Raw genomic sequence first — 16,104 nt, forward strand, 5'->3', positions numbered from 1 at the left:
GTCCCTCATCTGTGGCTGACCCTGTGCTGCTTCTAGTCTCATCTGTGGCTGACCCTGTGCTGCTTCTAGTCTCTCATCTGTGGCTGACCCTGTGCTGCTTCTAGTAATGAATTATAATCTATTCATTATCAGTGTAGTGCATTACTTTTGACAAGATTTTGACAGTGTAAGATTTAGTATTCTCTACGGGCTGAGTGTGTGAAACTTTTTGCATCAGTGCCAGATTTACACCCTATGAGACATAAACTAGCTATTCTGGTCCATCTTCTGCCTCCACAAAAATACCTCAAACTCATTCTAAGACAGCCAGCCCCCTGGGACAGTTGATTGATGCATCTGAGGTGAACAGTAGTTGTACATTTGGGCGGTGGCCCTTTTTTAATCTAGGCTGGCTTTAGGATACTTCAGTAGAACAACACGCAGGAGGTGTTTTGGAACCAATCAGGTAGAGGGGGTGGATTGGACTGGAACCAGTCAGGCAGGGGGGTGGATTGGACTGGAACCAGTCAGGCAGAGGGGTGGATTGGACTGGAACCAGTCAGGCAGAGGGGTGGATTGGACTGGAACCAGTCAGGCAGGGGGTGGATTGGACTGGAACCAGTCAGGCAGGGGGGGGTGGATTGGACTGGAACCAGTCAGGCAGGGGGGTGGATTGGACTGGAACCAGTCAGGCAGAGGGGTGTATTGGACTGGAACCAGTCAGGCAGGGGGGTGGATTGGACTGGAACCAGTCAGGCAGGGGGGTGGATTGGACTGGAACCAGTCAGGCAGGGGGGGTGGATTGGACTGGAACCAGTCAGGCAGGGGGGTGGATTGGACTGGAACCAGTCAAGCAGAGGGGTGGATTGGACTGGAACCAGTCAGGCAGAGGGGTGGATTGGACTGGAACCAGTCAGGCAGGGGGGTGGATTAGACTGGAACCAGTCTAATCAGGCAGGGGGGTGGATTGGACTGGAACCAGTCCGGCAGAGGGGGGTGGATTGGACTGGAACCAGTCAGGCAGAGGGGTGGATTGGACTGGAACCAGTCAGGAAGGGGGGTGGATTAGACTGGAACCAGTCAGGCAGGGGGGTGGATTAGACTGGAACCAGTCTAATCAGGCAGGGGGGTGGATTGGGGTGGATTGGACTGGAACCAGTCAGGCAGGGGGGTGGATTGGACTGGAACCAGTCAGGCAGAGGGGCGGATTGGACTGGAACCAGTCAGGCAGAGGGGTGGATTGGACTGGAACCAGTCAGGCAGGGGGGTGGATTAGACTGGAACCAGTCAGGCAGGGGGGTGGATTAGACTGGAACCAGTCAGGCAGGGGGGTGTATTGGAAAGTGAGCGTGGGTCTTGACAAGGCCACATTACAATGTAAACAAAGCTTGGTCCTGGTTAGTGTAAACTTTCCTCAGTTAACTTTGTAGACCCGTCATTTCTGATAGATTGACTTGGCTGGAGAGGGAGGAGACTCGAGGCCATATTGTGGCCGAAGTAACACATTTAATAAAGAATTCTTCTGGGTACATGCATTTACATTCAAAATGCAAGAAGCGAGAGCAAGTTACATCGCAGATGGAAGGACATAATACAACATGAATAGCAGGGCATTTCCTCCTACAGTTTGGTGTCAAAAGCTGTAGCTAAAAAATCCTAATGGTTCAAAGACCTAATGGCTCAAAGACCTAATGGCCCAAAGACCTAATGGCCCAAAGACCTAATGGCCCAAAGACCTAATGGCCCAAAGTCATACTGGCTCAGAGTCATACTGGCTCAAAGTCATAATGGCTCAAAGTCATACTGGCTCAAAGACCTAATGGCCCAAAGTCATACTGGCTCAAAGTCATACTGGCTCAAAGTCATACTGGCTCAAAGTCATACTGGCTCAAAGTCATACTGGTTCAAAGGCCTAATGGCCCAAAGACCTAATGGCCCAAAGTCATACTGGCTCAAAGTCATACTGGCTCAAAGTCATACTGGCTCAAAGTCATACTGGCTCAAAGTCATACTGGCTCAAAGACCTAATGGCTCAAAGACCTAATGGCTCAAAGGTCCAGTCTCAAGATGATATAGTCATTCTGAATTCCATAAACATGCATCATTACAGACTTTAGTTGATATGAAACTGATACAACTTTCAGTATAACAATGTGAACATTTAAACATCTGCTACTTTGTCAGGTTATCTGGTACAGTGTGAAATTCAGCATCTTGAGCCAGTTTATGGTTGGATTGTCATGAGTTGATGCCTCTGAGAATTCTGTTTCTTGTGCGATCTGAGGCGCACAGAAAGATGGAAAACGCCTGTTCACTTTAGAGATTAGAGCATTCTAAGTTGTGCGAGCAATTAATTAGGTTACTCATGATATGATTGTAAGCAAAGCGGTGAGGATATAACCTCGTCCCAGGTTATTGTGCACAGCGAATATAAGCCTGGTATATCAACAACTCAAAGCTGGCCAAAGTGGGAGTGACCTACTGAGTAAAGTATTTGTCATCATTTCATTTTAGGGAATCACACGACTGTGAGACGTGGCCCTGTGCTTGTGGTGTGCTAGTGTATGGGGTGGGTTAGGGGAAAGGTGTTGCTAGATTAAGCCAATGCCTATGCCCCGGGAGTTTGGTCATGGAGCTCTATTTTCATGTCATCCGACCAAAGCACCGGTTCCAATCCAAGTGCCAATGCTGTTTAGCAAACTGCAGGCATTTACATTTGTTGGATGACATGAAAATAGAGCTCTGTGGCCACGGACACCAGTGGTGGGTTTTGTGTCGAAATGAGAATGTATGAGCAGAAAATAACCCAATATCTACTGTAAAATATGGTGGTGGATTGTTTATGTTATTTTGCTTCCACTGGTCCTTGGGCCCTTGTTAAGGACATTTTAGCCCAAAATCTGGTTGCCTCTGCCAGGAGGCTGAAACTTGGCTGCAAGTGGCTCTTCCAGCAAAATGACCAAGCATACATCAAAATCCACAATTGGCCACAAAATCAAGAAGACAGTTCATAAGCGCAGACGAAGGATATCAAGGATCTGGAAGGATTCTATATGGAGGGATGGTCTAATGTCCCTCTCAGGCTCAGAAAAAGGCTCAGTGCCGTTATCCTCGCAAGGTAAGGTATTGAAAACAGGGTGTCAATCATTTTGCCCCCTACTTTTTGAGAAAAATTTGTTTACTTGTTAAACAAAATCTCGTTATCTGAGCAATTTCATTAGTATAAAATAATATATTTTTCAAATGTTTTGAGCATGCAACATAGCTCAGTATTTAAATTTTTTATTTTATACATCATTTGTGCTCATTTTTATCAATGGTGTCAATTTTTGTTTACCTTTATTTAACTAGGCTTGTCAGTTAAGAACAAATTCTTATTTATAAGGACGGTCTACCGGGGAACAGGGCAGAATGACAGATTTTTACCTTGTCAGCTCTGGGATTTGATCCAGCAACCTTCAGTTACTAGTCCAACGCTTTAACCACTAGAATACCTAGCAAGCGCTCCAGTAGGTATATCTCACGGGTCATCCCCAAAGCCATTTGGCCGCCTTTCCTTCCAGTTCGCTGCTGCCAATGACTGGAACGAATTGCAAAAATCGCTGATGCTGGAGACTTATTATTTATATTTCCCTCACTAACTTTAAACATCAGCTATCTGAGCAGCTAACCGATCGCTGCAGCTGTACATAGCCCCCCTTTAAATAGCCCATCCAATCTACCTACCTCATCCCCATATTGTTTTTATATACTTTTCTGCACACCAGTATTTCTACTTGCACATCATCATCTGCACATCTATCACTCCACTGTTAATTTGCTAAATTGTAATTACTTCGCTACTATGGCCTGTTTATTGCCTTACCTCCTCATGCCATTTGCACACACTGTATATAGACTTTATTTTTTCTATTGTGAGATTGACTGTACGCTTGTTTGTTCCATGTGTAACTCTGTGTTGTTGTATGTGTCGAACTGCTTTGCATTATCTTGGCCAGGTCGCTGTTGTAAATGAGAACTCGTTCTCAACTGGACAAACCTGGTTAAAGAAAGGTGAATTAAAAAATAAAACTTGCCGTGCGAAAAACTTTCAATACTTTCAGACCCTACTGTATATGCAGTGCAACCTCATATGCAACTTCGCTATGCATAGCATGCATTAAAATCGACTTCAAAAGGGGAAAGCACACTCTTGAGAGCTAACTTTAGCGCTCACATGTTTTTCTATTGCTCTATCTTCTATTGCTCTACCACACTGAATCAATACATTAAATATAACGAGTCTGGACTCAGATCTTGAACACAGAACTGGCGCTTCTGTCAACACCGGAGCCAGAGAACAGGCAGACCAAACAGGAAATGAAAGTGGGTGACCTCACAACCACATCCTCTAATTACCCCAATGTGTCACAATCCTCCGTCACCTAGGCAATGGGGCCATACCAAAGTAAACAAGAAGAATGGTGTCTCCCTGGGATCTGAATAACAGTCATGTGGAGGGAGGGATGCTACTTTGGAGGGTTGAAGGACAGACCAGAGGTTTAATGGTTCCAATCTAAGTAGGATCCAAATGAGAATGTAATCGTTGTGGAATGGTTTGTGCTAACATGGAGGAGAGTTTACTGAGCTCAGTTGAAATGGCTCTTGGGTCAGCTCAGTAAACATAGAACCAAAGCAAAAAATAGGGTTTACCTTATTTCATCGCAAATCCTGTCCTCATTATGATTTCCATGCACATACACATATTCAGAGAGACATGCTAGGACCCCGTATGGATATGAAAGAGCCATTCCCCAGAGTTAGAGAGACAGCCATACAAACAGGCAGGCAGGAAGACAGAAAGTCCATCAGTCAGCCAGAAATACAGACAGAGACAGCTAGCCAGGCAGCCAGCCAGTCAGCCAGCAAAGTGTGTACAGTACCTGTCCTCCGTTGGTGGTGGAGAAGATCCTCATGGTCCCTCCACACTGCTTGACGTACCAGAGGAACCACAGGGCAGACACCTCGTGGGGTTCAGAGGTCACATTCACGTTCACAAACAGAGTGGCGAACCGCCTCGCAGAACTGTGGGGAGAGGGGGTCGCACAGACACAGACAGACACACACACACAAACTCAATTACAAAATTGTACATTACTAAAACATGCTGCATTGAGTTGAATGGTACTGAGTGTATTGTAAAATTAGTGTAGTACAGCACCTGGTCCAGCAGATCTTATCAAAGAGCTGCTTCATGGTCATCTTGTCCCACTCCTCAGCATGTGGAGCCTTCCATGGAGCCTCTCTGGGGATCTAGAACACATAGTACGAGGGTGAGAGCATCAATAAGTTCTCAGAATTAGGGGTTGGTTTGGGATTGGACAAGGGGTTGTGGGGGGGGGGGGGGGGGGGGTGGCTGCCCGGCTTAGAGAGAGATATAGATGCTCAATGTGTTACGAGAGAGAGAGAAACAAGCCAAACCAAAAAGCCAAAGGCAAAGTCTTCCCATGCTTTGTTGATTTCAAAAAAGCTTTTGACTCAATTTGGCATGAGGTTCTGCTATACAAATTGATGGAAAGTGGTGTTGGGGGAAAAACATACATTATAAAGGCCATGTTCACAAACAACAAGTGTGCGGTTAAAATTGGCAACAAGTGTGCAGTTAAAATTGACAACAAGTGTGCGGTTAAAAAAGGTCCGGGAGGTGAGACAGGGATGCAGCTTAAGCCCCACCCTCTTCAACATATATATCAACAAATTGGCGAGGGCACTAGAACAGTCTGCAGCACCAGGCCTCACCCTACTTGAATCTGAAGACAAATGTCTACTGTTTGCTGATGATCTGGTGCTTCTGTCCACAACCAAGAAGGGCCTACAGTAGCACCTAGATCTTCCGCACAGATTCTGTCAGACCTGGGTCCCGACAGTAAATCTCAGTAAGACAAATATAACGGTGTTCCAAAAAAGGACCAGTTCCCAGGACCACGAATACAAATTCCATCTAGAGCAAACAAAAAAACAGTACATACCTCGACCTAAACATCAGCGCCACAGGTAACTTCCACAAAGCTGTGAATGATCTGAGAGACAAGGCAAGAAGGGCCTTCTATGTCCATTAAACATACAATTTGGCATACCAATTAGGATCTGGCAAAAAAATATTTGCATCAGTTATAACCCATTGCCCTCTATGGTTGTGAGGTCTGGGGTCCGCTCACCAATCAAGAATTCCCAAAATGGGACAAACACCAAATTGAGACTGCATGAGGAATTTTGCAAAAATATCCTCCGTGTACAATGTAAAACACCAAATAATACATGCAGAGCAGAATTAGGCCGATACACGCTAAATATCAAAATCCAGAAAAATAGCAGTTAAATTCTAGAACCACCTAAAAGAAAGAAAGAAAAGAAAGGAAGAAAGAAGAGAAAGAGAGATGGGTGTGTTTACCTCGCTGCCCATCTCATCCATCTTCCTCCACAGATTGTTGTAGTCCATCAGGGCGAATGGGTTCCACATGGGGGGGAAGGAGCCTTTGAATGGGTAGGACTTCCCCTGTACGACACAACATGGGACAACACAATGTTGTGTAAAATTTGATTCAAAGATTAAGGCAGAGACTATTTAATTGTATAATATAACAATATTTAATCAAGCAGCTGCAGGAGAGATCTCTCTCTTCACAGGGAAGAAGTCAAAGAGTGAATGGTTCCATGTCCCTTACATTTACACTTTTTAAAATGTTATCTTTATTTAACCAGGCAAGTCAGTCAACAACAAATTCTTACTTTAAATGACAGTCTAGGAACAGTGGGTACTGCCTTGTTCTGGGGCAGAACGACAGATTTTTACTTTGTCAGCTCGTGGATTCATTCTTACAACCTTTCAGATACTAGTCCAAGGCTCTAACTACTAGGCTACCTGCTGGTTACTAGTCAACACTCTAACTACTAGGCTACCTGCTGGTTACTAGTCAACACTCTAACTACTAGGCTACCTGCTGGTTACTAGTCCAACGCTCTAACTACTAGGCTACCAGCTGGTTACTAGTCAACGCTCTAACCACTCGGCTACCTGCTGGTTACTAGTCCAACGCTCTAACTACTAGGCTACCTGCTGGTTACTAGTCCAACGCTCTAACTACTAGGCTACCTGCTGGTTACTAGTCCAACGCTCTAACTACTAGGCTACCTGCTGGTTACTAGTCCAACGCTCTAACTACTAGGCTACCTGCTGGTTACTAGTCCAACGCTCTAACTACTAGGCTACCTGCTGGTTACTAGTCCAACGCTCTAACTACTAGGCTACCTGCTGGTTACTAGTCAACGCTCTAACCACTAGGCTACCTGCTGGTAACTAGTCCAACGCTCTAACTACTAGGCTACCTGCTGGTTACTAGTCAACGCTCTAACCACTAGGCTACCTGCTGGTTACTAGTCCAACGCTCTAACTACTAGGCTACCTGCTGGTTACTAGTCCAACGCTCTAACTACTAGGCTACCTGCTGGTTACTAGTCAACGCTCTAACCACTAGGCTACCTGCTGGTTACTAGTCCAACGCTCTAACTACTAGGCTAACTGCTGGTTACTAGTCCAACGCTCTAACTACTAGGCTACCTGCTGGTTACTAGTCAACACTCTAACTACTAGGCTACCTGCTGGTTACTAGTCAACGCTCGAACTACTAGGCTACCTGCTGGTTACTAGTCCAACGCTCTAACTACTAGGCTACCTGCTGGTTACTAGTCCAACGCTCTAACTACTAGGCTACCTGCTGGTTACTAGTCCAACGCTCTAACTACTAGGCTACCTGCTGGTTACTAGTCTACTACTACTACTCTCCTTCCGTGGCCTCCAATTGCTCTTAAATACAAGTAAAACTAAATGCATGCTCTTGAACCGATCGCTACCTGTACCTACCCGCCTGTCCAACATGACTACTCTGGACGGCTCTGACTTAGAATACGTGGACAACTACAAATACTTAGGTGTCTGGTTAGACTGTAAACTCTCTTTCCAGACAGATATCAAACATCTCCAATCCAAAGTTAAATCTAGAATTGGCTTCCTATTTCGCAACAAAGCATCCTTCACTCATGCTGCCAAACATACCCTTGTAAAACTGACCATCCTACCAATCCTCGACTTTGGCGATGTCATTTACAAAATAGCCTCCAATACCCTACTCAACAAATTGGATGCAGTCTATCACAGTGCAATCCGTTTTGTCACCAAAGCCCCATATACTACCCACCATTGCGACCTGTACGCTCTCGTTGGCTGGCCCTCGCTTCATACTCGTCGCCAAACCCACTGGCTCCAGGTCATCTACAAGACCCTGCTAGGTAAAGTCCCCCCTTATCTCAGCTCGCTGGTCACCATTGCATCTCCCACCTGTAGCACACGCTCCAGCAGGTATATCTCTCTAGTCACCCCCAAAACCAATTCTTTCTTTGGCCGCCTCTCCTTCCAGTTCTCTGCTGCCAATGACTGGAACGAACTACAAAAATCTCTGAAACTGGAAACAGTTATCTCCCTCACTAGCTTTAAGCACCAACTGTCAGAGCAGCTCACAGATTACTGCACCTGTACATAGCCCACCTATAATTTAGCCCAAACAACTACCTCTTTCCCTACTGTATTTTATTTATTTATTTATTTTGCTCCTTTGCACCCCATTATTTTTATTTCTACTTTGCACATTCTCCCATTGCAAATCTACCATTCCAGTGTTTTACTTGCTATATTGTATTTACTTTGCCACCATGGCCTTTTTGCCTTTACCTCCCTTATCTCACCTCATTTGCTCACATCGTATATAGACTTGTTTATACTGTATTATTGACTGTATGTTTGTTTTACTCCATGTGTAACTCTGTGTCGTTGTATGTGTCGAACTGCTTTGCTTTATCTTGGCCAGGTCACAATTGTAAATGAGAACTTGTTCTCAACTTGCCTACCTGGTTAAATAAAGGTGAAATAAAAAATAAAATAAAAAGTCCAACGCTCTAACTACTAGGCTACTTGCTGGTTACTAGTCCAACGCTCTAACTACTAGGCTACCTGCTCGTTACTAGTCCAACGCTCTAACTACTAGGCTACCTGCTGGTTACTAGTCCAACGCTCTAACTACTAGGCTACCTGCTGGTTACTAGTCCAACGCTCTAACTACTAGGCTACCTGCTGGTTACTAGTCCAACGCTCTAACTACTAGGCTACCTGCTGGTTACTAGTCAACGCTCTAACTACTAGGACTAGGCTACCTGCTGCCACATAGTGAGAGGTCATAATAAATTCACATTGATTACACAAGTTATTTTATATGAGCAACAAGTTACAACAGCTCACCCCAAATTCTGCCACTACAACATGGAAGGGTTAGTTATCATCATCACCAACGTATACATGCATGGGACTTCAAAGAGACAATGTCGGCCTCAGTGGGCGTGGACCATAGCGTTTTATATTTGTCGTCATTTAATTTGAGCCAATCACATGACTGAGGCGTGGCTCTGTGCTTGTGGTGTGCTAGCGTACGGGGGGAGGGTTAGGGGGAAGGTGTGGGAGATGATTGGTTGGTAGAGGATTCCAATCAAGCCTATACCTATGCGCTGGGAGGTTCTCCTGGTCTTTCTGTATGAGTTAATGAAGGCCACGTCTGATGCGTTGGTCCTCCAGACTCTTCGGTCTTTACGCATTAAGGTGGAAGTGACTTGGAACGAAATCACAGCAGCAGTAACAGCATCACCTTCATCATCATCAACCATAGATTGAAGACTCCTAATAGTGAACTGAGAACGCAATCTTTTGCAAACGTCTCAGTTCTACTGACATTCAGGTCAAGTCTACTTTTGAATTGAAATAGACATTATTCTCCTGCCAGCTCCCTGCCAGAGGGGACGGTGAAGCAACCCCTCTCCTGCAGCTAGATCCCAAGGACGATGTTAACCATACGCCTGCTTGCGTAATGGTCCCCCACAGATGAAAGATAGCAACTGATTGCACATTCAGCAAGGCAGATACAGTGCCTTGCGAAAGTATTCGGCCCCCTTGAACTTTGCGACCTTTTGCCATATTTCAGGCTTCAAACATAAAGATATAAAACTGTATTTTTTTGTGAAGAATCAACAACAAGTGGGACACAATCATGAAGTGGATCGACATTTATTGGATATTTCAAACTTTTTTAACAGATCAAAAACTGAAAAATTGGGCGTGCAAAATTATTCAGCCCCCTTAAGTTAATACTTTGTAGCGCCACCTTTTGCTGCGATTACAGCTGTAAGTCGCTTGAGGTATGTCTCTATCAGTTTTGCACATCGAGAGACTGACATTTTTTCCCATTCCTCCTTGCAAAACAGCTCGAGCTCAGTGAGGTTGGATGGAGAGCATTTGTGAACAGCAGTTTTCAGTTCTTTCCACAGATTCTTGATTGGATTCAGGTCTGGACTTTGACTTGGCCATTCTAACACCTGGATATGTTTATTTTTGAACCATTCCATTGTAGATTTTGCTTTATGTTTTGGATCATTGTCTTGTTGGAAGACAAATCTCGGTCTCAGTCTCAGGTCTTTTGCAGACTCCATCAGGTTTTCTTCCAGAATGGTCCTGTATTTGGCTCCATCCATCTTCCCATCAATTTTAACCATCTTCCCTGTCCCTGCTGAAGAAAAGCAGGCCCAAACCATGATGCTGCCACCACCATGTTTGACAGTGGGTATGGTGTGTTCAGGGTGATGAGCTGTGTTGCTTTTACGCCAAACATAACGTTTTGCATTGTTGCCAAAAAGTTCAATTTTGGTTTCATCTGACCAGAGCACCTTCTTCCACATGTTTGGTGTGTCTCCCAGGTGGCTTGTGGCAAACTTTAAATGACACTTTTTATGGATATCTTTAAGAAATGGCTTTCTTCTTGCCACTCTTCCATAAAGGCCAGATTTGTGCAATATATGACTGATTGTTGTCCTATGGACAGAGTCTCCCACCTCAGCTGTAGATCTCTGCAGTTCATCCAGAGTGATCATGGGCCTCTTGGCTGCATCTCTGATCAGTCTTCTCCTTGTATGAGCTGAAAGTTTAGAGGGACGGCCAGGTCTTGGTAGATTTGCAGTGGTCTGATACTCCTTCCATTTCAATATTATCGCTTCCACAGTGCTCCTTGGGATGTTTAAAGCTTGGGAAATCTTTTTGTATCCAAATCCGGCTTTAAACTTCTTCACAACAGTATCTCGGACCTGCCTGGTGTGTTCCTTGTTCTTCATGATGCTCTCTGCGCTTTTAACGGACCTCTGAGACTATCACAGTGCAGGTGCATTTATACGGAGACTTGATTACACACAGGTGGATTGTATTTATCATCATTAGTCATTTAGGTCAACATTGGATCATTCAGAGAACCTCACTGAACTTCTGGAGAGAGTTTGCTGCACTGAAAGTAAAGGGGCTGAATAATTTTGCACGCCCAATTTTTCAGTTTTTGATTTGTTAAAAAAGTTTGAAATATCCAATAAATGTCGTTCCACTTCATGATTGTGTCCCACTTGTTGTTGATTCTTCACAAAAAAATACAGTTTTATATCTTCATGTTTGAAGCCTGAAATGTGGCAAAAGGTCGCAAAGTTCAAGGGGGCCGAATACTTTCGCAAGGCACTGTAAGATTCTCACACTCTCAATCTCACACTATTTCTCAGCCCCTACAGGGTTATGAATGTGGTCACGGGTAGTGGGAGGTGTCAAAGGTATTAAGGTCATGTCCCCTCCCTTCTAGCTTGGCATCCAACTGATTTCCCTGTGTTTGACTGTTGTTGAAGTGAATGGTGAGTGCAGAATTAGGTGTGGTTTATCCAGGCTAGCCTTGTATACTGGTAATCGTGTAGGATGTCACACCACACCTCTAATAACCCGCTGAGAGAGAGTTTAGCAGCCTGGAAGCCTGTCACTGACACTTTCACTGTGAATGAAAAAGCTGTATTTGGTGTTAAGGATCCTAAGCGGCTCTATTCAATTCGTATCGTAGGAGTTCAGCATTATGGCGCGATTGAAATTTAAAGACAATGTTCCCGCCTTAGCGCAGACTGCATTCACGGTAAACGCTGCATGTGTCGGCTCATTCTGAAATTACCTTTACATTTCTATCACGCCTCAGTGATACAGATTGAATACCTTATCTGTACTTTATTTCCAAGGGGGCGTGTGGCTTTAGAAAATAGGCTGGAGAAACCATATCAGTTCATTTAACTGCAAGTGCACTGGGGGATAGTTTGTGTGTGTGTGTGTTACTCTTACATAACTTGTGTAAAGCACAAAGGTTGACAGTTAAATGGGTCGGTCTGAAGGCCCTGACAGCGGTTATTTCATACCCTGGATGACAGATGTGTCACACACACACGCATGCATGAAATACAGGGGGAGAGAGAGAGTCTGAAAATGCATTTCCCAGCGTTGTGGAGAGAGCAACAGGTCTGTTACCATGGAAACGGGGAAAAGAGAGGAGGAGGATATATCACAGCATCTGTTGTGAATTTGCTACAGAGCAGAAAGTGAAACCACATAGAATATAAACCACAAGGGAAGGGAAAGGGGATGTCTAGTCAGTCAACTGAATACATTCAACCAAAATATGTCTTCCGCATTCTACCCAACCCCTCTGGATCAAGGAGGTGCAGGGGGCTGCCTTAATAATGTATGCAGTACAGTACATTGTGTTAAGTTAAAGTATACTTTTAAAACCGGTGAGGCAACTTAAACAGGTGCGACGGCTGTAAACAGGTGCGACAGCTGTAAACAGGTGCGACAGCTGTAAACAGGTGCGACTGCTGTAAACAGGTGTGACAGCTGTAAACAGGTGCGACAGCTGTAAACAGGTGCGACAGCTGTAAACAGGTGCGACAGTTGTAAGCAGGTGCGACAGCTGTAAACAGGTGCGACAGCTGTAAACAGGTGCGACAGCTGTAAGCAGGTGTGACAGCTGTAAGCAGGTGCGACGGCTATAAACAGGTGCGACAGTTGTAAGCAGGTGTGACAGCTGTAAACAGGTGCGACAGTTGTAAACAGGTGCGACAGCTGTAAGCAGGTGCGACGGCTATAAACAGGTGCGACGGCTGTAAACAGGTGCGACAGTTGTAAGCAGGTGTGACAGCTGTAAGCAGGTGCGACGGCTATAAACAGGTGCGACGGCTGTAAACAGGTGCGACAGCTGTAAACAGGTGCGACAGTTGTAAGCAGGTGCGACAGCTGTAAACAGGTGCGACAGCTGTAAACATGTGCGACAGCTGTAAGCAGGTGCGACAGTTGTAAACAGGTGCGACAGCTGTAAACAGGTGCGACAGCTGTAAACATGTGCGACCACCCGAAAACAGGTGCGGCAGCTGTAAACAGGTGCGACCGCCCGAAAACAGGTGCGACCGCCCGAAAACAGGTGCGACCGCCCGAAAACAGGTGCGACAGCTGTAAACAGGTGCGACAGCTGTAAACAGGTGCGACGGCTGTAAACAGGTGCGACGGCTGTAAACAGGTGCGACAGTTGTAAACAGGTGCGACGGCTGTAAACAGGTGCGACAGCTGTAAACAGGTGCGACAGCTGTAAACAGGTGCGACAGCTGTAAACAGGTGCGACAGCTGTAAACAGGTGCGACAGCTGTAAACAGGTGCGACAGCTGTAAACAGGTGCGACCGCCCGAAAACAGGTGCGACAGCTGTAAACAGGTGCGACTGCTGTAAACAGGTGCGACAGCTGTAAACAGGTGCGACAGCTGTAAACAGGTGCGACAGCTGTAAACAGGTGCGACAGCTGTAAACAGGTGCGACAGCTGTAAACAGGTGCGACAGCTGTAAACAGGTGCGACAGCTGTAAACAGGTGCGACAGCTGTAAACAGGTGCGACAGCTGTAAACAGGTGCGACAGCTGTAAACAGGTGCGACAGCTGTAAACAGGTGCGACCGCCCGAAAACAGGTGCGACAGCTGTAAACAGGTGCGACTGCTGTAAACAGGTGCGACAGCTGTAAACAGGTGCGACAGCTGTAAACAGGTGCGACAGCTGTAAACAGGTGCGACCACCTGAAAACAGGTGCGACAGCTGTAAACAGGTGCGACTGCTGTAAACAGGTGCGACAGCTGTAAACAGGTGCGACAGCTGTAAACAGGTGCGACAGCTGTAAACAGGTGCGACAGCTGTAAACAGGTGCGACAGCTGTAAACAGGTGCGACAGCTGTAAACAGGTGCGACAGTTGTAAGCAGGTGCGACAGCTGTAAGCAGGTGCGACAGCTGTAAACAGGTGCGACAGCTGTAAACAGGTGCGACAGTTGTAAGCAGGTGCGACAGCTGTAAACAGGTGCGACAGCTGTAAACAGGTGCGACAGTTGTAAGCAGGTGCGACAGCTGTAAACAGGTGCGACAGCTGTAAACAGGTGCGACAGTTGTAAGCAGGTGCGACAGCTGTAAACAGGTGCGACAGCTGTAAACAGGTGCGACAGTTGTAAGCAGGTGCGACAGCTGTAAACAGGTGCGACAGCTGTAAGCAGGTGCGACAGTTGTAAGCAGGTGCGACAGTTGTAAACAGGTGCGACAGTTGTAAACAGGTGCGACAGTTGTAAGCAGGTGCGACAGCTGTAAGCAGGTGCGACAGCTGTAAACAGGTGCGACAGCTGTAAACAGGTGCGACAGCTGTAAGCAGGTGCGACAGTTGTAAACAGGTGCGACAGCTGTAAACAGGTGCGACAGCTGTAAACAGGTGCGACAGTTGTAAGCAGGTGCGACAGTTGTAAACAGGTGCGACAGTTGTAAACAGGTGCGACGGCTGTAAACAGGTGCGACAGTTGTAAACAGGTGCGACAGTTGTAAACAGGTGCGACAGTTGTAAACAGGTGCGACAGTTGTAAACAGGTGCGACAGTTGTATGCAGGTGCGACAGTTGTAAACAGGTGCGACGGCTGTAAACAGGTGCGACAGCTGTAAACAGGTGCGACAGTTGTAAGCAGGTGCGACAGCTGTAAACAGGTGCGACAGCTGTAAACAGGTGCGACGGCTATAAACAGGTGCGACAGTTGTAAGCAGGTGCGACAGCTGTAAACAGGTGCGACAGTTGTAAACAGGTGCGACGGCTATAAACAGGTGCGACAGTTGTAAGCAGGTGCGACAGCTGTAAGCAGGTGCGGCAGCTGTAAGTAGGTGCGACAGTTGTAAACAGGTGCGACAGCTGTAAGCAGGTGCGACAGTTGTAAACAGGTGCGACAGCTGTAAACAGGTGCGACAGTTGTAAGCAGGTGCGACAGTTGTAAACAGGTGCGACAGCTGTAAACAGGTGCGACAGCTGTAAACAGGTGCGACAGCTGTAAACAGGTGCGACGGCTATAAACAGGTGCGACAGTTGTAAGCAGGTGCGACAGCTGTAAACAGGTGCGACAGTTGTAAGCAGGTGCGACGGCTATAAACAGGTGCGACAGTTGTAAGCAGGTGCGACAGCTGTAAACAGGTGCGGCAGCTGTATGCAGGTGCGACAGCTGTAAACAAGTATGGCAGCTTTAAACAGGTGTTGTAGTTTTTTTTTTTACGTCTCTCAGTGTGTTAGGAACTCTTTTATTAGTCCAATGAATACAGGTCACCATGACTACACTGAAAATTATGATGAAAAAACGGGCAAGACATCAAAGCCGTTCACTGTTTCTCAATATCTGATAGCGATTTATCATTAGCCATTAGCCTATTAGCAACTGTACTTCAAAAAGTTCCGCATATTAATTTAATAATTACTGCCCACTGGGGAAAAACGTATTAAATCAACAATGTTTCCACATCATTTCAACAAAAATGTTGATGTGAATCAACTTGGAAAAAACTGATTGGATTAGCAGTCATCAACGTAAAGAAATGTCTTATTTATTTTCTACCCAACTTTTAACCATAAATCAAACGACATGTTTTCTTGATATCGCGTTGAATTCACGTTAGTTGACAACTCAACCAAATGTAAATCAAAACTAGACATGGAAATGACGTCTGGGCCCAGTGGGTGGCCTCTTTCTCAATTTCTGATAGCGATTCCTCAGGCATTAACCAAAGCAGTGCTGAGGTGGCAGCAGGCAGCTGATAGACAGTGTAAGGCAGTAGTTTGCTGATATGAGGAACCAGGATTGGCCTTTTGGAT

General features: G+C 45.8%; 1 protein-coding gene across 1 annotated transcript in view; it reads right to left on the minus strand.

Annotated features, from left to right (window-relative positions):
* Positions 1 to 16,104, minus strand: part of LOC100136729 (monoamine oxidase) — a gene marked incomplete at both ends in the record, with an annotated part of 66,683 nt that overhangs the window by 12,775 nt on the left and 37,804 nt on the right. The window contains 3 exon segments of the mRNA NM_001124688.1: positions 4,902 to 5,043; positions 5,180 to 5,271; positions 6,410 to 6,514. Of these exon segments, the coding sequence (NP_001118160.1) occupies positions 4,902 to 5,043; positions 5,180 to 5,271; positions 6,410 to 6,514 (339 nt within the window).

This window comes from Oncorhynchus mykiss, chromosome 3 (genome assembly GCF_013265735.2).
Source record: "Oncorhynchus mykiss isolate Arlee chromosome 3, USDA_OmykA_1.1, whole genome shotgun sequence".
NCBI lineage: Eukaryota > Metazoa > Chordata > Actinopteri > Salmoniformes > Salmonidae > Oncorhynchus > Oncorhynchus mykiss.